The following is a 22,645-nucleotide window of genomic DNA, read 5'->3' as shown; positions in this document are numbered from 1 at the left end:
TGTTGAGCTGATCTCAGGGCACTGGAGTAGTTGCTGATCATCCGATCCCCACGGCTGGCAGCTGTGATGCAGGTTCTTGGTAATCCTGCTGTCCGTTCAGGCTTGAGGAAGGTGGTAGTCGCACGCTCCAGGCAAGGGGGTGCCCAGAGGCCCCTGCGGCGCTGCTGACGGTGACAGTGTCGCGTGGGCCGTGGCGGACCCCGCTCCAGCCCCAGGCCTTGTGGAAGGACCGCATCCGTGTACCACAGACTCGGGTATGCAGTGCAGCCGGGTCTTCCCTTTTACGGGCGCTGCAGAGGGCCCCGGTGGTGAAGCGCCGCCAGCGGCGGGTGGTCCTCCGGCGTCGTGGGTGATGCTGCGGGGATATACCCCGTTTGGCCTTCGGCCCAGGTAGGCAGGGAGCCTGGGTAGCGTGTGCTCCAGGTCGAGGTCTGCCCGAGCGGGGTGAGCTCGGCCTTTTCTCCGCGGCCTCCCGCGCATATTCTGGTGGCTGTGGAGCCATGCGCTGCTCCAGTTTCTCCCAGAAGCGCTGGAAGGCCTCATCTATGCGTCGGAGGGAGCGCTCGATCATGTCCTCGCCGTGTCCTGTGTTTGCAGGCGCCATTTGTGGTGCGGCCTGTGCACGAGGCCCGTTTTGTTTCAAGCCCGAGGTTTCATACAGAGTAAGGGTGCATGTGAGAGCTTGCTGCTTGTTAATGGGGACCGGGATAACCCCCGCCGGTCCAAGGGGGGGGGAACGGGTAGTCCTGTTGTGTTGCTTTTCTCTATGTCGCGGCGGGAGAGCGGCCGCCTCCCCCGCCTCGGTCATGCTTGTAGGCCGCAGAGGTCGCTCGGGTGATTGCAGCTCGAGGGGCCACATGTGTGGGATCAGAAGGTAGGGCTTGCTTTCCCCCTGCCCCTAGTAGCTGGTATCGATTTCGTAGTCGCTTGGTGTCGATATTAATCGATAAATATCATCATTATTAGCAGGAGCTCTGGTGTCGTGCGACTGCTCTGCTGCAAGGTCAGGCCCCGCCCCCCCCACCATCTATATTTTTTAATTTGACATTTTTCTAATTACTTATCCAACAGCTATCAAAGCTTTAATTATACACATTCTTCTATGTGTCGTGGGTTATAGCACAAAGATGGAAATCTTGCATACATTTGACACCCTAAATATCTGATAAAATTAAAACACAAACTATATGAACTGATGTCTTCTACCAAGATGCCTCACAAATTCAAATATCATTGGGATTAATATAATGTTTATGTTGACACCAGGTTTAAATAAGAGACATATCTGCTGTGGGAAGACTAAGTATATTACTTTCTAAGTTACATTAAAGGACCACTCTAGGCACCCAGACCACTTCAGCTTAATGAAGTGGTCTGGGTGCCAGGTCCAGCTAGGGTTAACTAATTGTTTTATAAACATAGCAGTTTCAGAGAAACTGCTATGTTTATCAATTAGTTAAGCCTTCCCCTTTTTCCTCTAGTGGCTGTCTCACTGACAGCCACTAGAGGCGCTTGCGTGATTCTCACTGTGAAAATCACAGTGAGAGCACGCAAGCGTCCATAGGAAAGCATTATGAATGCTTTCCTATGTGACCGGCTGAATGCGCGCGCAGCTCTTGCCGCGCGTGCGCATTCAGCCGACAGGGAGGAGAAGAGGCGGATCGGAGGAGGAGAGCAGGAGGAGAGCTCTCCGCCCAGCGCTGGAAAAAGGTAAGATTTAACCCCTTTCCCCTTTCCAGATCCGGGCGGGAGGGGGTCCCTGAGGGTGGGGGCACCCTCAGGGCACTCTAGTGCCAGGAAAACGAGTATGCTTTCCTGGCACTAGAGTGGTCCTTTAAGTAATGCTTGTATGTCATTTGATATATTGTGCATTGATATTTGTTGTACCCAAATTCAACCTCTTTTCTGTATGCCTGTTTCTTTTGTTATTGATACAATATCTAAACGAATTGTGTTTAAAGTAAGCAATAATATGTTTTAGAGGAAATGGGCAATTTTAAAACAAAAGTCCTATAAGGATTTCAGACAAACTGTCATAGATATATAATACAGTTTTAAAACTGACCTTCGTATGTCTCCTGGTTTTAGTGGAGAAGGACTAGGATCAATTCCTTTCTTCTTTCCATCCAGTCTATTCCCAGAACCAGTGAAGGCCTGCAAAAGTGGCAAACAAAGACATGTATCACTTTACATTTTTTTTATTTTATAAAGCCAAACACTTTTAAACAAATATACAAACCAAAGTAAAGCAATAAAAACTTCGAGGAGTAGTGTATTTAAGCTTACTATTCTTGAGTTTCTTTTGTCCTACCTTCTCTTACATAAAAAGAGAAACTTCATTGATAAGTTTATGCAAGTATTCATTAGGGAAGATGAAATCCTCATCAGATGAAGTGTCTGAATCTTCAGAAGTTATGTGCCAGAGGTATTTGTGTCTGGGGCTTAAATAGTCTTCATGCCATGGGCATAGAGGGCCTCCATCTCTAGATGAAAAGCATCACAAGCAGTATGTGCGTTCGTCCTGAAGGTACTTCCATGCCCACACCACTTCCGGCACAGACTAGGCAGATGTTAATTAAGCATTGAACGCAGGCAGCCGGTGTACGCTCCAATGCTCAAGGAGGGAAGAGCCAGGTCCACGAGCAGAGCTGGTCTTTGGAACAAGCAGAGCCCCCCCACGGCCGCAGCCCGAAAACAAAAACTTGAAGCCTACCTATCCTCTAAAGGCAGTCAGACAACTGGGGTAAATGTGCATTGGGGGTGTATATAGTACTAGAGGAGGAAGATTAGGAGGGGTTTAACTTTTTTAATTTTATTTAAATAGAGTGCTGCCTGCCCTTTTTACCAGAAGGAAATGGCGATATCCCTCTTGTTGCACTGCCACTAATCTAGAGGGAAATATATTCAATACATACATGCACAAAAATAAAGATTAAACCTTAACTATGGACAGTCATGTCATCCACACATATGATGGAGATCACATTCAAATTAAGCTTATTTAGCTTCTAAAGATACAAACAGAACAAGGCAGACACTAGGAAACTAAATCTGAGGTAATTTTGGAAGTATAATGCGGAAAGAATATGGAAAAAAACATACAAAAAATAATCAAACAAAAAAACTTAAACATTCTAATAGATAATATAAAAGTTATCTATCATAATAAAATCTAGCTCTAATTATGTTCTTCACAGCATCACCGCCAAGCCCAGCATAAGAGTATTTCCAGGGAAAACTACGGTTTAAAAAAACTAAAAAATCATAAATAAAATAATGCACGACTTGAACTCACCCTAAACCCCACATCTGCTACATAGTCACTGTGATCTGGTTCAATGTCCTGAGGAAGAGAGAGAGATGGCTTTAATGAGATTTACAATTTTAGTTTCCTACAACATGCTTGTCTTTAGTTAAATCAGTTAACGGTTTCTTTTTTCTTTAGTACATAGGTTCCATGTCTAGTTGAAATAAAGTATATGGGGGTGATATGTTTAGCAGAGACCTCATTATTTGCATTTTAACCCACGTATTGCGTATTAGGCTCTACGGGATTTTAAAGCACGGACTACAGAAATTAAGGTAACCAAAGTTTGACTATATAGATATCTTGTTATTTTATGTAGTACCATGCAGTAAATATTTAATAAGATTGTTTACATTTTATTAATGATCTTTGTTTAACCCCTTAAGGACACATGACATGTGTGACATGTCATGATTCCCTTTTATTCCAGAAGTTTGGTCCTTAAGGGGTTAAAGGGTTACTCCATCCACCATGATCACTTCAGTGGTTTGAAGTGGTCAAGGTGATAGAAGTTTGTATGCGCTGTGTTTCTGCTTGAAACACTGCATGTACAGATTTTTTTTTTATTGTGTGCATGGGCTAGTTGAATCTCCAACACATGTGACCTAGGCAGCTCAGAACTCTGTACGTCTGTGCATATTTTACATCTCTTCTTTAGCCTTTAGATTGCACACATACTCTTGAGGCCAGCAAAATGGTCCAATCACAAGATTCTCTGTGAGGTTTTAATGTAAACGAAGGGGAAGGACCTAATCCATAGTGCCCAGTAGGGCATATTACACAGAAAAGGTCCCCCTCCAAAGGGCTGCAACAACACATTTAAAAGAAAAAAAGGTCTGTACACATTTCTATAACAGCTGCCAATACTAAATTAATCCATAGTTCCTGATTGTGCTTACAGTTGGTTCTTCCTGCTGCGTGCTTCTTTCTGGCTCCTTATAACCCAATGGGGCATCAAAATCCACCTACAGAACACAAACGAGAAAGCCAAAAAAAAAAAAAAAAAAATTAAGATTGTATACTGAAATTTGGGCACACTTTAACCTGTGAAAGTAAAACCAAATAGAAAATGTATCATTTTCTCAGCACAATTTATTTCTGAAACCAGAATAGTTCTATTTTTGAAATCTAATTTAAATGTGCATAGGGTTTCTAGAACACCAGAATCTTACGGCTTAAGTAAATAGACAGACTACCAGAACTACCAACAGACAAACATAGAATTCTGGGTTAATTCCAGAGTTCATCCATGCAATCAAAAATTGCCTGAACAGTTTTTAAAATTTTACATAGAAGACACTGCTCAAGGTTTTCGCTTACGCATTATCTAATGGAAAGTGAAAATTCAGCCCTGAAGAAGAGTACATTTTCCACCCCTGGTGAGTGCGCCATGTACTTCCATACTCACAATGTTGAGTAATTTATGGGCCTATCTATTAGCATAGTACTTGAAATTCTGTGCCCTGTTGAAGTTATAGTCAGCTTTTACAATAACAGTATCTGGAATAATCCTTTACATTTTCACACTCATGAGACCCATAGAGCACATTCAATTTTATAAAATGTTTGGGTTGGAGCCTCACAGCTGTCAGACAGCAGAGGTTACCCTTCTCACCATCACAAAGCAAAGGAGAGGCTTCTTGTTTTTGTATAAGTTATCATGCTATAGCTAAATGGCTTGAGGGATCTCAGGAATATGTGAGGAACAACTGAAGGGTATTTAACCCCTTAGGGACACAAGACATTTCATGATTCCCTTTTATTCCAGAAGTTTGGTCCTTAAGGGGTTACAATAGTAGCGAACCAGGACAGAATGCCTCTGATGAAGCAGACTGGGATCTACAAGATGTGTTAGGCTATTTTGTTTCTCTATATCCACATGCAACTGTGCTGATGAGTGGCTAGGCTGGAATGCACGCCTAGAAGATTTCCAGTTTTCAAAACTCAGTAAGCCAGTGCCTGTCCGAACACCAAAGACAAGCCAAAGAGGACGCGAGAATATTTTGTTTTTCCAGTTCGGTTATTTTGACCTTAAATTTGAAATTCACTTTGAATTCTCCCTTTAGTATGCGTAAGTGCTTTTAGCCGTATTTCCAAATTAAGTAGTAGCTTGCAGAAAGCATTATGTTTCACACCTTCAATATCAAGATTTTGGGACATTCAGATTTATGAACTATGGAATGTTAATGCTTGTTAGTTTAAACTAGTCTTTGTAAATCTTTTACCGTAATGATTATTGTGATTCAGGTTTATTCTGAAAAGCAGTAACTGTGTGTAATTTTTGGCTCTGGGATTTTCATACTTTTTCTATTTGGGTTCAGTTTCAAGCATAAGGGGTTTGAATTTATGTGAGCATTGTGTGGTTAACTCCACCAACCTGTTGAGCATTGATTATATATATATATATATATATATATATATATATATATATATATATATATATATATATATATATATATATATATATATATATATATATATATGGTTTGAGGATTATCCTGTGTTACAGTTTAACAAGATTTCTAATTTTGGAGAGCTTAACTTTTTTTTTTTTTGCCAAAAATTCTCCAGGCTTAGAGTTGCAAGTATGTTTGAAAGCATGGATAGGAGCATAGTACTTGAAATTTAGATAAATAAGACAGACAACACAAACATATATATTTTATATATAAATAATCATACAAAATACACAATCCAGCACACTCGCTTATTCACTAAATAATGTTTTCAAATCTCACAGATTGTAACAGTTTTCTTTAACCCCTTAAGGACCGGACTTTTTTTGCGATGTTGTACATTTGCGACCAGGCATCTTTTTGACACTTTTGTGGTGTTTGTGTTTAGCTGTAATTTTCCGCTCTCTCATTTACTGTTCCCATACAAATTATATATTGTTTTTTTCAGGACAAAAGGGGCTTTCTTACATACAATTATTTATATAATCTCATGTAATTTAATTAAAAAAAAAAATGAAAAAATATGATGAAAAATTGAAAAAAATACAAGTTTTTTGAATTTTATGTGAAAAATCATTTACTCATCTACAAAAGCGAATGGAAAAAACTGCTAAATAGATTCAAAATGTTGTCCTGAGTTCAAAAATACCCAGTGTTTACATGCTTTTTGCTATTTTTTTGCATGTTATAGGGCTATAAGTACAAGTAGGATATTGCGGTTTCAAAACATACATTTTTAAAATGTATCAATAGTGACATTGTAACACTATTATCTGGCATAAATTGCTAAATAACACCCCACATGCACATATTTTTTTAAAAGTAGACAACCCAGGGTATTCAATATGGGGTATGTCCAGACTTTTTTAGTAGCCACTTAGTCACAAACACTGGCCAAAGTTAGCGTTCATATTTGTTTGTGTGTGAAAAAAGTAAAAAACTAAATTGAACGCTAATTTTGGCCAGTGTTTGTGACTAAGTGGTTACTAAAAAAGACTGGACATAACCCAAGGTATTGCAAATGGGGTGTCTTCTTTTGCAAATGGTATGCCATCATGGGGGTAATTCTCATTCTTGGGCTACCATACGCTCTCAAAGGCAACGTAACTAACCTGGCCATTTTCAATGTAAAAATATTTGACCCATATATTTGACCCTGTAACTTTCAAAAACGCTATAAAACCTGTACATGGGGGGTCCTGTTCTACTCAGGAGACTTTGCTGAACACAAATATTAGTGTTTCAAAACTGGAAAATGTATCACAACAATTATATCATCAGTAAAAGTGCTGTTTGTGTGTGAAAAATGCAAAAAAAGTAACTTTCACTGACAATATCATCGCTGTGATATGTTTTACTGTTTTGAATCACTAATATTTGTGTTCAGCGAAGTCTCCCGAGTAAAACAGTACCCCCCATGTACAGGTTTTAGGGTGTCGTAGAACGTTACAGGGTAAAATACAGTGATAGCAAATTAAATTCTCTGGACTGTCGGCCTGGGTTGGCAGGCAGGTCCCTTAAATTGCAATCAATAAAATAACTTAATTATGTAAATATATTACATAAATACGCACGTAGAATTTAAATATATATGCATATTAATATATTTGAAGTCTACGTGTATATTTATATAATTATTTATGTAATTTTATATATGGACATATGAATAGTTCGCATTCTTTTTATTTATTTATATATACATAGATATATATATACAATTTCATTCTAAGTGTATTTTGATATAAATATATATATATTAATATCAAAATACAGTTAGAATAAAATTTCGTATAGATATATAATTTATTTTTCATTTTTATTATTATTTTTAATTTTATTTAAATTATTTATTTTTCGTATTTTATAATAATATATATATACAATATATATAGTTATTATATATATTATATATATACACACACACACACACACACGTGTGTAAATTAATTATAAGTCTATTTTTATATTAATATATGTACATATTAATATAAAAATACACTTAGCATGACATTATATATATGATATATAGACATATATTATATAGGTATAATATATGTCTATATATCATATATATATACACATATATAATAATATATTTTTTTTATTAACTTTCACTTTAAATTTTTCTTTGATTTTACAGTTGCAGGGAGACTGCCTGTCAGCACAGACAGTCCCCCTGCAGGCAGAGACTAGGACACCTATTGTGACCATGTGGTCGCCCTGTTGAGTGATCACATGGCCCCAGGGGTCCTAAACCGCCATGGGGAGATAGTCTGGGCTGCAGGCAGTCTCCCCACACCGGGAGCACCGCCGATCGCCGCCGGGAGAACGACGGCGATCGGGTAAGTACATTTTAAATTTAGGACGGTTCAGGACCGTCGTCGGTCGGCAAGGGAAAAATGCCGATGACGGTCCTGAACCGTCTAGCGTCCTCAAGGGGTTAAAAAAAACACCTCACCATTGTTTAGTGAATAAACGAGTGTGCTGGAAGGTGTATTTTGTTTGTTGTATATATTGGCCCCAGCAGTACCCTATAATGTATGCATGTTCAGGGGAGTGCAGCCCTAGCCATCTTGGTTTCATTTACATATATTACACACACACACACACATATATATATATATATATATATATATATATATACAGTATTATAACAGGAAGAGAGAGGAACATTCTGAAAAGCATGTCTTTTAAATATTATGTTAGTCCAATATATATATATTAAATAACTTATTTGTCATCATTTATTCACATAGTATATACACATACTAATAAATGTTAATTTTCACTCGTAATAAAAGATAAGCTGTGATTAAAACACTTTTTCTTCGTTTTTTGTTTTTGTTTTATACTGAAAAGGATATTTTATTGATCTATTAGCACTCACGTTCATGTCGCACTCAATAATAGACACCGCTTTGTCAGGTTTGGTCTCCATGACTCGCAACTCATAAATCTGTAAGTAGATAGAAGAGCATTACAAAGCAGACTGAATTACAGCTCTACCTACTTCATTATCAAAAGCACTTCTTAGACTGTAACAAAATACCACTTTAATGCCGTCTGCCATTTTTCATGGGGACACTATTCTGCTGCTATGGGGGGGAGGGGGGTCAGAGCAAAAAGTTTAAAGCCGATGAACGGTTTCGTATCGCTGATACTGGCGATCTTCTCAGAAGACTGCAAAGATCTCTGAATTTTTTCATGGCGTTGCGGTTTGAGCAGCTCTCGCGGTTTTCTATAAAAGTCTCTGTCGATGATGAGGAGACTGTACTGCCACTAGAGACAAGGCATACCTGTCTACTTCATATGGCTGCTAAAACACCTTCTATGACCATGGGGACTTTAAAGAGCCTCCTGGAGATTTTACGTTGCACTATTGTGGCTGATAATTCCTGGAAGAGATACAGGGGATCTCTTTATCAAGTTTACACAATGCAGAACTGACCACTACTACCGAAGATAGATGAAGATGGAAGAATTTTAAGGTTTGAGCCTGCCTGATGCTATAGAGGTGGTTGAATTACCTCATCTTTTTAGGAGGCTACTTTCTCAATTATTTTCTGCCAAGCAGACAAAATCCATGTCTTCTGATGGCTAAAATTGTATTGCTAAGTGATGTTATTATTCGTTTTCACAATGGTCCAAGACAGAAATACCTTTTAAGTCTGTTGCTCATAACAAGTCTCCATATTGGTTTGAGAATAGTAGTTTGATGTTTGTGCCAAATCTGTGAGATTGATTTTATTCTAAATCAACTCAGCCTGTGTTCAGATCATAGTGACCCATAACATGCATTGTGCATCTTGCAACAGACTAAAAGGGACGCAAGACTAAAAGAGACCCAGCCAAAATTCACAATTTAGATCCAGCTGCACAACAACCTTCCTTCTCATCCACAGCGCTTGCTAATGTTTCACTTTTTAATCACCTTACTTTTTACATTCATAGGGATACTCCCGAGTCCCGGTACCTGTTATTGATATGGGTTTCTTACCCCTTCCTTCCACCATTCCCCACTCTAAGTTACATTTACGGTCTTCCGGCAAGGTAGATGTTGGTGTCTGATCTTTACACCCGACTTGCTAGCCATAGATTAGCATTTCCATTTAAGAATAAAATTATAAGCTATATGGTCCTGCACATCATTTATAGTACCTTATTGCTTTCCTCTGCAGGACATAGTGTCACAGAATGATATTGTGTATTACAAAACCTCATAATCATTTGATTTTGCTTTCATTGTGCACGTTATGATATTTGTTATACTGTTATGTCTGACACGTACTTCACTTTCAATATGTGGTTAGTGGACTAACTGCAAAATGTAAGCCAAAATAGCAGAGATGGAAAAGGTCACGAATTCTTATTTGGAGATTTAGTTCAAACTGGCTAGTTAGTGTAAATTTTGTTCATAGTGTAGTGAACACACCAGCGACACAATTAATCCTGTTTACCTTTTCATTATAGTTAATAGCAATGACATCCCCGGTTGTGAGACAGGCAAAGTTCCTCAATGCATTCTCTAATCTTTACCAAGACATTAAGGAAAATAAACATGTTTCATAGGACAATACGGTTTGGCTCGGAGATAAAGTACATAACATTATCTTCAAACTCAAGTACTGGAAATGCACTCTCAAGCAATATGATATTCAATGACCAATTTAAAGATATGGAAAATATTATTTGTATAATTTACAGTTTTACTGTGGTATATTATACAAATTATATCTACTATCTAATACCCAAGAACAGATATTGAAAGGATACACTGCTTTCGGATTGGTGATGTCCAGGAAGTCAGGACTCTGTGGCTGGAATTTGGAGTATGTGGCCACTTGCAAGTTGACACTTTCTACTTGTACAAGTCCACCTTCTTCCAGCAGTAAGTTTTGCATCATCTGTAAGGATCAATGTTATTTTATCATTTCAATTGTCAATATTAAAAAATACTCCAAAATAGGCAGCATAAAGGAAGTGGATAAAACTGAATTCAAACACTAGAATTGTTATGATACCAGTTTATATGTTCATATTACAGGTATACTCTAGGCACTATATCCACGTAATAAAATTGAAATGATTCTGGCACCGTGCACATACACAATCATCAAACAGACAATGTGGGGGAAGGAGAGAGAGACACTCAGGGTTATTCACTAAACTCCAAATTTTCAAACTGTGCAAAATATTGTGACTATAGCGGCGCTATAGTTTTTGCATTTGGATTTAATTTGTAAAAATTATGAAACTGGTGAATCACCTGAACAAAGCTAGGCAGGTTTCCCAATCTGAAATAATTTTGTGAGTCAGGACACATAGATTGTCATGACAGACAAGTAGACCGGGCTACCATTTTAGTCCCCTGGAAAAGACCCTTGGATCTTGGAATTTTGAGCCCTGATTGCGATTTTGTTTTACAATGTCACACACGAAAATGTTTTGGCTACACAGCAGTTATTAAGGAAACAGTTGAGGCTTTACCAGGCTCCTGTGTGACTCAGAAGTTAAATAAAAACTAATATATATATATATATATATACTAAAAAAAAAAAGAAAAAAGCTTGATGGTCTTTTTTGACTTTATATAATCAGTACATAAGTTCAAGGCTAGAAGTGTCAAAGTCCTTGGGGCCACTGGTTACACTGCCTTCTCTAGTGGTGTCCACAAATCTGTACCACCAAAAGGCCACAATTCTATACACAGAGAGACACACCTCAACACATATAGGTGGCCAAAAATACTTTGAGACTCCTGTCCTAGATTGTCGTACTGATATGGAGTCCTTAACTGTTAATAGTCACAGTTTGCTTGAAGCACAAAAAACATTGTGACCCTCGTTACTCTGAGAGAGGCAACAATTAAATTTTTCTTTAGTTTTATAAATAGTGAAGTGGCTAATAAGAGCCTTTTGGACACACAGGTGTTTGCAGGTGTTATGCTATAAACTGGTCTGTATATCCCACTTACCCAGTGTGGCAGGTAGCATATCCCTTCATCTGCAACAAACTCAAGAACTCCGCAGTGCGTCATACGATCTGAATTTTTATTGGTGAGTTTGAAAAGCATTGGGTATGTGATGTTCAATCGGCCTACAGGGAGAAAAAATAATAATTTATAAATGAAAAATAGATACATAATTAAAATGATTTATAAATCTTTATTCTGTCAGAACAGAAAATACACAACATTGTTCTGAAATATATTCAGGAGTCAAAAACAAACAACAACACACATTTGTATGCTAGTAGCCAGGCCTCTAAGAGGAGCACTGGACAGGACGTTTAGAAGCGTTGAAGTGACATCATTGGAGACAGATAGAGATTCTATTTTGGCGCTGGGTAAATGGTAAGTTACACACTTTATTTAGATTTAACGATCTAATATAATCAAGAAGAGAACACTATAGGTATTTAGCTGTAAGCTCATGGGCTATCTAGCTATGCACTTTGTATAAAAGAGCTTAAATGGCTAGATCTCAGCTTACGGGCAGGGCTCTCTCTACCTTTTGTATTTGTCTGTGTATATTGTATGTTTTCCACTATTTGTACAGCGCTGCGGAATCTGTTGGCACTTTATGAATACCAATAATAAATAAATAATAGTGTTAGGAATATAGGTTTGTATTCCATTAAACCATTTTTGAAAACGTATCATGGTCCCCCTGGGCATGTGCGTCCATGAGAATCCTGTTAGCTCCACTAAGCTAAGCAAGACCATTATCACTGGCTGACAGCATCAGCAGATTCTCCCAGCTAATGAGAGCAGCCCTGCTTAGCTCAGCTAGTGCCCAAGTGTTCCTCTAAAGATATTAGTTACCATAAACAAACATGTTTTGCACGAAGTAACAAAAACCATACCCAGCTAACAAAAAACTAGCATTCTACAATTCCATGGTTACTTCTCATCAGCCTATACCACCACTAGCTTTCCCACTATAGTAAATATTGTCTTCTCCATCCCAACTTATTAGTTTCAGAATTGTCCCCCTTCACTTGCCTGCAAGGCAAACCCATTAAAAAATAAAAATAAAAAAACCTCTGCCTCAGATTTCTTGCACAGCTATGCTTGTGGTCAAGTGTGTGATGCACACGACTAACATGTAACAGCAGTCATTGGTGCAACATTATAAGGAAAGTAGAATATTATTATAAGTAGAAAATGGGTGGATTGGCAAAAGAGGGGCTGGCTCAGGGCTTGGCAGAATTTACTGGTACTTAGGAGGCAGGTTAAAATGTTTGTAGCTGGGTTCTATATCACTATTAGTTATTGTATCACATAATATTTTGCGCATTGTTAATTGTGTAGGGTGGAGAGAGGGGGCGAGGAACCAGTGTCCACACTATCTTCCAGTGAACCGGTTGTGAAAATTTTAAGTTACCTTAAAGGGACACTATAGTCACCTGAACAACTTTAGCTTAATGAAGCAGTTTTGGTGCATAGAACATGCCCCTGCAGCCTCACTGCTCAATCCTCTGCCATTTAGGAGTTAAATCACTTTGTTTATGAACCCTAGTCACACCTCCCTGCATGTGACTTGCACAGCCTTCCATAAACACTTCCTGTAAAGAGAGCCCTATTTAGGCTTTCTTTATTGCAAGTTCTGTTTAATTAAGATGTTCTTATCCCCTGCTATGTTAATAGCTTGCTAGACCCTGCAAGAGCCTCCTGTATGTGATTAAAGTTCAATTTAGAGATTGGGATACAATTATTTAAGGTAAATTACATCTGTTTGAAAGTGAAACCAGTTTTTATTTTCATGCAGGCTCTGTCAATCATAGCCAGGGGAGGTGTGGCTAGGGCTACATAAACAGAAACAAAGTGATTTAACTCCTAAATGACAGTGAATTGAGCAGTGAAATTGCAGGGGAATGATCTTTACACGAAAACTGCTTTATTTAGCTAACGTAATTTAGGTGACTATAGTGTTCCTTTAACCCCTTAAGGACACATGACATGTGTGACATGTCATGATTCCCTTTTATTCCAGAAGTTTGGTCCTTAAGGGGTTAAATACTCTCATATACATGATGTATTCAATGTAAAATATAGAGATTTATTAACCTTTCCTCCATTTCATTGCCGCGTTGTGAGTGTTACTCTTTGTGCAACACCCACCCCTGGGCTGTACTCCTTTCCTTTCCGCCTGCTATCGTCCGTGATTTGCACTGCTTGGGAATGCATACACAAGCAGGGAAAACTTCCTCAGTGACATCAGCTTTGTTGCCAGCATGCCGGTGTTGGAGTTCCGTTGCTCCGTTCCTATACTCCCTAGCCAACGCTAAAAGCACCGGCCAGGATGTTCCTATAGCAACTGCAGCACATGCATCGTGGTTGCTATGCTTGGGAGAGTAGAAGTATCTCCTATTTTTAAACAGTTTTTTTTCTCTCCTGATCTATACATTTGCTAGAAAACTGCTAGAACAATGTATAAATAGAATTGTATGCTCAATCTAATGAGCATAGGTTATTTAGGGAATGACAAGTCCCCTTTCACTAAATCACAATTAATTAGATCAGGGCTTAAAATTTCTATTCGCCACTAGTCATTGGTGAGTGAAAATTTTGCCCTGGCAAGTAATCACCTTTAGTGAGTGTGCCATGTCTTATTTAGGCTTGCAGTGCCGAGCAAATTTTAAGGCCTAGCTTGAAACATAGGACTTTAAATATTAAAGGGATACTATAGTGCCAGGAAAACAAAGCCATTTTCCTGGCACTCTAGGTCCCTACAGTGCACCCCCTCCCTTGCGGACCCCCTCCCGCGGGGCTGAAGAGGTGAACACCGCTTCAGTCACTTACCTTAATCCAGCGCCAATGTCCCTCGGCGCAGGGTCAGGCATCAGCCGGTGGGGGAGACCTAATGTGCATGCACGGCAATGGTCGCGCTCGCATTAGGATTGCCCTATAGGAAAGTATTATTCAATGCTTTTCTATGGGGGAAAAAAATCTGACTCTGGAGGTCCTTATGCAGAGCGTGAGGATGTCCGGCGTCAGATAATGGACCAAAGATCCGTTTGGATTCTGGAAGCCTTCTAGTGGCTGTCTGGTAGACAGCCACTGAGGGCAGACTTAGAGCTGCAATATAAACATTGCAGCTCTCTGGAACTGCAATGTTTTACATTGCAGCACTAAGTGCAAAATGGACACAGCACCCAGAACACTTCTGAAGTGGTCTAGGTGCCTAAAGTGTCCCTTAAAGCTCTTTTAAGACAAATAATGATAAACCTAATGAAGATGATGGAAAGGTTATCTACCTAGAACAGAAAACTCAGCAAGCGTTAGGGAGACCAAAAGTAATGCATACCTAATACAGGAGGGTCACAAACGTTAAAGGGATACAATAGGCATCAAAACAACTTTAGTTTAATGAAGCAGTTTTTGTGTATAGATTATGCCCCTCAACTCACTACCATTTAGGCATTAAATGACTTTTGTTTCTGTTCATACAGCCCTAGTTACACCTCCCTTTAGAACAGGGCTTGACTAATTTACAAATTTACTTAGAATCTAGCAGCCAGCTAAAAAAAGTTAGGAGCCAGATTGTGTTTTTGTTTTTTTTTTAACTAACAAAGCTTTATTTTCAGTGACAAAAAATACACTTCATAAAAGGACAGTATAGTCAGTAGAACCATTACGGCTTAATGTAGTGGTTCTGGTGTCTATAGCTTGTGCCTGCAGGCTTTTCAATGTAAACACTGCATTACGGGGTTTAAATTGCGGTCTAGTAACACCTCACTCAGATGGCCACTAGAGGTGCTTCTTACTCCAGTGCTACACACGCTCTGCATGGAGGTGCCGAATTGCTGATTGGTACAACGCAGTGTTTTTCTAAGCATGCGTAACAACCTCCCGATTTTTTCCTATGAGAAGTACTGGATTGGCTGAGATCATCAAGAATGATTAACTCAGCCATGGAGGAAGGGCCAGCCACGGCGAGACTGGCACGACGTTGGAAAAAGGGTGAATAAAAACACATTTCGGGGGGGCGGGGCCTGGACAGCATGGCGGCTGGACGTGCCTCATGAGAGCTCTGAGCTCAAACCCTGTAATTCAGCCTGATTATAGCTACCCAGCCAGCCAAAAAAGCCACAAATCGGGATCTACCTGCTTCTGGGGCCAGCCGAGGATCCCGGGTTTACTGCCTGCGGGTGCACGGCACATCCGACGGAGCTGGTGGGAGTGAGGCCTAGCAAGGTCACCGGACGGGTGGAGCGGCCGATCCCCCGCTCTGAGAGACCGACACTGTGCCCTCCCAAGTTTGCCTCTCAGCCCTGTTCCCCCCCCCCCCCCTATGGACCGGCGGGGGTCATCCCGGTCCACCCTGGCTCGTGTCCCACACAACAGTCTCTCACCCACCTACCCCACTAATCTACAGCCCGGCAGATGCACATAAAATGGCGGCTCGGAACAAACAGCGGGAACCAGACACCCAGCGCCCTGAGACGGCACCTCTGACTCCCGAGCAGATAACGCAGAGGAGACTGGATGAGATATTTGACCGCTTCTGGGCCGCGCTGGCCGCACGCCAAACTGCTGCAGCTCCCCAACGCCGAGAGGACAACAAGGAGGTTGAAAGCCGGGCGGTGAGTGGACCCCCTCTGATCACCCATGCCTCTCCAGCATACAAACCTCCTGGCAGGAGATCACCCAGGCCGAGGGCCACCAGGGGCAGAGCCCCAAGGCATCACCCACACCGGCGGAGGATCGCCTGCAATCAGCGGCAGTTTACCACCAAGACTCCCCGCTTGCCCCTAGCAAGGAAGGGCCGGAACCCCAAAACCCCCCATGTCCGTGGTGAGAGGAAGCATACCAGAAAGCTGGCCTGGGGCGGGAGGGATACCCAACGGAACCACCAGAGTGCTGCAGCCTCCCTAGCCCTCAACACACAGGACTTTCGATTCCCATCTGCGGGCATAGGTTGAACACAATCTCGCCGAGTACAGCCGTACCATAAGGGGTCAAACTTTAAGCACTAACTGTCACTGACGGGACTTCCACACCTTACCCACTGATGCCAGCCTAACTGGGCCCCTTATACGCATGCAAAAAGCGGCTGCCTGATACGTTCTTGTTTAGCACTCGCTCTGCTTTTTAGGTCCTAACGTTAACCAGATCTCTGCCTTGTATATTAGAATGATAGAGATAAACAGCCAGCGGTTCTTACCTGCTTTGATTATACCCATGCCACAGTCTCTAACCTGTACACCCCTATGTACACTGTTGTGGTGTTTAACGCTGTTATGCCTATAAACCACGACGAGAACCAGTACAATAGACGCCATTTCTCAGCTGGTATTTAGCTTGTATTATAAATCGGATGCAAATGCTTAAATTAACCACTCGTGGAACTACGCTTGAAATATCATAACCTTTAGTTTAAATCGTATTTCTTATCTTGACATAACTGTTCCGGCTCTAGCCTGATATTAATATAAAAATGTGCTGTCAAATCGCATGCCATGTTAAACCTACTGTTCTTAATCGGCTTGCTAATGCTGTTGTGGCATCGCAAGACAAAATGTTAAATGTCTTTACATGCACAAGAAAAATAAAGAATTTAAAAAAAAAAATAAAAAAAAAAAAAAAATAAAAACACATTTCCCATATGATTGGAGGGTGCCCATCGCCTAAACAGACACACTCACTCATTCAGGGCAGGTGTGTCTACATCTGCATAAACAAAGTGATTACATTTCTAAATGGAGAACTGATACTGTAGGGGCATGATCTGTACACCAAAACTGCTTTATCAAGCTAAAGTTGTTGTGATGCCTATAGTATCCCTTTAAGTAATGTGGGGAGGATTAAAATGGTACTATGAAAGCACAAGACGAACAGACAAACAGAAAAAGTTACTTAGTAGACTGAAAAAGCAGTGAGAGATGTACAAGATGGGTGCTGTATGCACGAGTGCATTGTGTTGGAAAGAGATAAACACAGTCCATTAATGCAATGCCCAAAAGGTAAATCAAGATGTTGAGCTATGACTTCTATGATGCTTCGACATTTTGAAGAATGAAAAAGCATAATCAGTGTTGATGTTTTATCTACATTTTCCTTCTACCTTGTATCTACCAGTATTGTATTGAGGTTTTGAGGACTCCTGATCTATGATCTGAGAACTACTGGACAGGATGACAGGGGATACGTTTGTATAAAGGGTCTTGAACCAGTGTGTGCCACCCACGGCTAACACATATTATAAAGGGGGGTGGGGAGGGGGGCAAAAAATGCTATACTTTGTTTATGCTGTTCCCTTGTAAAAAGGAGTATGTATTTCACAGACCACATTACAATATGATATAAACAGAACTTACTGAGTTGATCCAAAGCAGATGGAGGCATGATGACTAAAAAAAAACAAAAAACAAAAGTCAGTTATTAGAACACACACTGACAGGATGCATAAATGACAGTTTCAGAAGGCTATGGCATCTTATATAGTGCCACAGATTCCACCACTAGAATGTAACTTGATTAGAACTCTGATTAATGAAACTCATCATACTCTTTCCTCCTTTCTCAACATCCGAGCGGTCATTAGGGCCGGCCAGCATAGACACAGAATAGCAGCGGTATTGCGTGGAGAAGCGGTTCTGGAAAACCCGCGGTATTGGGTGGTCAAACATGTTAAAGGAAAACTGAAAGAGAAAAACAGAATGTTGAGAAATGATTAATTCCATCCAACTGGTTCTGGTGTAAAATATATCAAAATGAATACCATAGCACTATGGCCCTATCACAGGTCTGTCACTAGAGCGGTTATTCGCTAAGGTGCGAAATGTTGGGAATTAAAAGTGACAGCAAAGTAAATATTACATTTTAGGTATTATGAGCCGAACTGTAAACATTGCTGATTTAGATGGTTTCTCCAGTTTGGATATCTTGGTCTAAAATGTGAAATTCAATTTAAATGGACTTTAAATTCCGGATAATTCACACCTAACAATTAGCCCTGACCCCTTAGATCTATTAATATGGCCTCAAATAGTTTACACAAATCGAAATATAAAAACATAATTCGAATTATCATCCCCTCCCCGAGCAATGCGGTTAGTAGTTACACTTGTAGAGGTATTTACCATCTTGCGAGCAGTTCCCGGCCGATATTGTTTGTTTCTCTGTCGATATATGTACAGTCACTGTTCCGGAAGTATCTGCGTCCGTAAATCCAGCAAAGCGCAGCAGCAGAAACATGCAAAGCGCAAGAGGTAAACTACAACTCCCGGCGAGCAGCGCGCCGAAAGGTTAGCCAACGTTCTATAGCGGCTCACGCGCAGTGCAGGGGTAGGAGTGGGATCGCTGATTGGTCAGTTGCCGACCTGACGTTTTAGCGCCAATTTCGAGGACAACCGTCAGCCGGGCAAGATGTTCGTCAGCGACTTGCGGAAAGAGTTTTACGAGGTGATCGCCACCCAGGTGAGCTGGGACCGGCTCCGGCTGTGTCTGCTCCGGCGGGGGGGGTTTGCTGTGACACTATTACTGCGACATAACCGGGGGGGGGGGGGGCTGTTACCAATGCTGGGTCACCGTGCGGGAGGTACATCATGGACAGTAACAGCAATAATGTGAAAACCATGTCTGTATCTGCATGGAGAGTGCTGCTTTGTGTATAGTGGGGCTCTCCCTTACAGAGAATGGACAGCCCTTCGTTCATTCACCCCACTAAACACTATTTCCATGTTTAGTTGGGGAAAGTATTGTGACAGAGATACCAGACTCTATACAAATCTGTATTCCTAACACTATAGTGACCTCTGCCACCCTCACCATCACCGGGGCACATAATGGGTTAAAAACCCTTTATTAACGTACCCGATTTCAGTCTCGTTTTATCGCTCCGCCTCCTCCGACATCATCGGGAGGGGGGGGGGGAACACGACTAATGTGCTTGTGGTGCTCGCCGTGCATGCGCATTAGGTGCTCCCTGTACGAAAGCTTTGCCTTAAAGCAGGGGTTCCCAATTAATTTTTCACGTGGAACCCTTTGACGGTTTATCAACATCGTGGAACCCCCCTCCCCGGTAAAAAATAAATAATTTGCCCGTTTTTTTTTGTATGTCTTCGAACACAGTGGCACACACAGATACACACAGTGTGTGTCTATCTGTCAAGGTGTGTATCTAGGTTTGTATGTCCCGGTATGTGTATCTGGGTTTGTGTATGTATGAATCTGACACACACACACACCTTGACACACGGTGTGTATCTATGTCTCAGTGACACACTCAGATGCACACAGTGACATATACACACATTGACACATACATCCAGTGTGATATACACACTCTGATACACTCACACATACAAATACATACCGGTATACATGCTCACTGACAAGCATACATATATTCTCACTGACAAACACGCATACACTCTTTGACAGATACACAAATACATACAAACTCCCTAACAGACACACATCCAAATTTTTTTTTTTTTACATTTTACTCCACCCAGCCTCCCAACCTTTGGGATTGCTGGCATGGAGTCTCAATGTCCCTGTCATCCAGTGGGGCTGCTGGGCATGCAGTCCCTGTCATCCAGTGGAGTTGCTGGACGTGCGGTCCAGTGGGGCTGCTGAGCGGATGTGCATGCGGTCCCTGGGGTCCAGTAGGGCTGGCGTGCGGGCGGCGAGGGAGCAGTAATCTTCCTGCTCGGCTCCCTCGTGCGCCTCTTAGCGATGCTGGAGTGACATTATATTCTGGCTCCGGCATCACCTCTGCGCGCAATGGGAGCTGAGCAGGGGAGAGTGCTCTCTCGCCACCCTCGGCCATTTTGTTTCCTGAAATTTTGGCGGAACACCAGTTGGGAAACGCTGCCTTAAAAGGGATTCTATAGTGCCAGGAAAACAAGTCAGTTTTCCTGGTACTATAGGCTCTTGCAGTGCGCCCCCTCCCGTGTGGCACAAGGTGTTAAAACCAGGAAGTCCCTCTAGTGACTGTCTGGTAGGCAGCCACTAGAGGTGGAGTTAACCCTCAGTGGTAATTATTGCAGTTTCTCAGAAGCTGCAATAATTTCCACTGTAGGGTTAAAGGACACGGGGCATTGCACTCAGACCACTTTAATGAGCTGGAGAGGTCTGAGTGCCTACAGTGTCCCTTTAATAATAATAACAAAGTATTTAACCAGGAAAGGTACATTCAGATTACTCTGGTTTCCAAGTACGACCTGGGGATGTTACCTTAGCCCAACATCCAGGGGTTGTTACTATCACCCAATTTAATGGTAATGAGATGAAGTGTTTTGCTGTCTACAGGGTCCCTTTAAAACAACAACAAAAACACTTTGTTGCAGTGAAGTAGAGCTCTCCTTGATGCAGTGGAGAGATGCCTGTGCACTCCAGCACCTAACGGAGACATTCCGTATGTGTCCACACACTGCGTCTTCTCCAGCTGTGCCGTGTGCATATGAGGGAGAATTTTAAAATAACTTGATCAGAATTTATATCCTAGCCTGTCCCCCGTAGATCTGGGCCGGTGCTGGGATTGCCAGGTTTCAGGCACCTCTTTCGATATACTGTATTTGCTTGATTATAAGGTTTTTTTTGTTGTTTTTTTTAGAAAAGTCTGAAAAAATAATGTCTTGGTGTGTATGTTAGGTGACCTGCCCTCCTCCAATCACATAGAAAAGATTTTCACTCACCTTTTTTCTCACGCCGTACTGGCGATAAATCTTGACAATCTCAATTCAATAGGAAACATCTATGTGTATCGGAGTGTCAAGGTGTGTGTGTATGGTATACTCTAATATATAAGATAATAGTGTTATGTGTTTTAATGATTAAACAATGTTTTATGGCAAAAACAGTGGATTTGATTCCCCCCCCCCCCCCCCCCCCCCCCCTCATGTTTATGCTTTTTTTTTTTCAATAACTCCAAAATTTGGGGGGATCGTCATATAATCGAGCAAATAGAGTAATTGGCTGGGAACCAGGCTCATTCAGAATTACACTGTGTATTTCTGAAAACGGTCAGTAGTTGTTGGCAAAATAACACAATTTACTGTATTAAATACAGTAAAACCCATTTCTAATATCAGAATACACCAGAGCTTGACAAATTTGTTGGGAATCTAGGAGACAGCTTAAAAAAACAGTTGTCCCAGAAAAGGCAGTGTTTACATTGCTGCCTTGAAACACCTTTACTCCAAGTCACTCACATGACCACTACAGGTGCAGCACTACATTTATATTGACAGCCACTAGAGGAGGACTTCACCCTGCAAGGTAATTATTGCAGTTTATAAAAACAGCAATAATTACAGTTGCATGGTGACGGGAGTTGGCACCGAGAACAATTCAGTGTGCTAAAGTGGTCTGGGTGCCTACAGTGTTAATTTAAATTCTACATAAGGATACTTTTGTGTAGCACCATTACACATTATAATCCTCAAATATTAAATTCAGAAAATGTTTAGCTTTAATCCTAAGCATATGAGATATTTCCACAATGCCTAATAATAAATTATTAGGACATCAGAAGAAAGCCATATCTATCCTTTTTTAAAAATTGATACTAAATGTTGGTGCACTTAATTACATTTGAACAAACCAATTGCAAAACTGCATCAATCACGAAACACGTGTTAAAACCTTGTACACTAAGTAGTTAAGAATATTTTCTTTATTTACAGTGAATTGTTTTAGAACATCAATGTGGATATTCAAATTGTGCCTCAAACAAGGAGACAGTTCATGCAAGAGTACATATGCAAAAAATTATCAGTTATGTAATTTTCCTTTTTCTTCTTCTTCCAGCGTGTCCTTCTCATTGTTGCCCCAGATGTTGACGCTCTATGTGCTTGTAAAATTCTTCAGGTAATGCTTGGTTTACATTATGTGTCTTAATCTAGTATTTCCTGTTAATGGTATCATTCT

At 40.8% G+C, this 22,645-nt stretch overlaps 2 protein-coding genes across 2 annotated transcripts in view; one reads left to right on the top strand and one right to left on the bottom strand.

Annotated features, from left to right (window-relative positions):
* The window catches only part of UFD1 (ubiquitin recognition factor in ER associated degradation 1), a 42,223-nt gene extending 23,269 nt beyond the window's left edge, over positions 1-18,954 (bottom strand). The window contains exons 1-10 of the mRNA XM_063454461.1: positions 18,850-18,954; positions 18,276-18,408; positions 18,085-18,117; positions 11,738-11,859; positions 10,537-10,667; positions 10,221-10,293; positions 8,651-8,719; positions 4,207-4,272; positions 3,296-3,343; positions 2,066-2,154 (exon numbers count right to left, since the gene is read on the bottom strand). Of these exons, the coding sequence (XP_063310531.1) occupies positions 2,066-2,154; positions 3,296-3,343; positions 4,207-4,272; positions 8,651-8,719; positions 10,221-10,293; positions 10,537-10,667; positions 11,738-11,859; positions 18,085-18,117; positions 18,276-18,408; positions 18,850-18,852 (767 nt within the window). The 5' untranslated portion in view covers positions 18,853-18,954. The remainder of the gene's footprint in view (positions 1-2,065; positions 2,155-3,295; positions 3,344-4,206; positions 4,273-8,650; positions 8,720-10,220; positions 10,294-10,536; positions 10,668-11,737; positions 11,860-18,084; positions 18,118-18,275; positions 18,409-18,849) is intronic.
* A 153-nt stretch (positions 18,955-19,107) lies between these two features.
* CDC45 (cell division cycle 45) overlaps positions 19,108-22,645 on the top strand; it is a 39,065-nt gene continuing 35,527 nt past the window's right edge. The window contains exons 1-2 of the mRNA XM_063454459.1: positions 19,108-19,186; positions 22,526-22,585. Coding sequence (XP_063310529.1) covers positions 19,136-19,186; positions 22,526-22,585 — 111 coding nt within the window. The 5' untranslated portion in view covers positions 19,108-19,135. The remainder of the gene's footprint in view (positions 19,187-22,525; positions 22,586-22,645) is intronic.

This window comes from Pelobates fuscus, chromosome 5 (genome assembly GCF_036172605.1).
Source record: "Pelobates fuscus isolate aPelFus1 chromosome 5, aPelFus1.pri, whole genome shotgun sequence".
NCBI classification, from domain to species: domain Eukaryota; kingdom Metazoa; phylum Chordata; class Amphibia; order Anura; family Pelobatidae; genus Pelobates; species Pelobates fuscus.
Note: the sequence above shows the minus strand (reverse complement) of the source record. Positions and strands in the feature narration are given on the sequence as shown.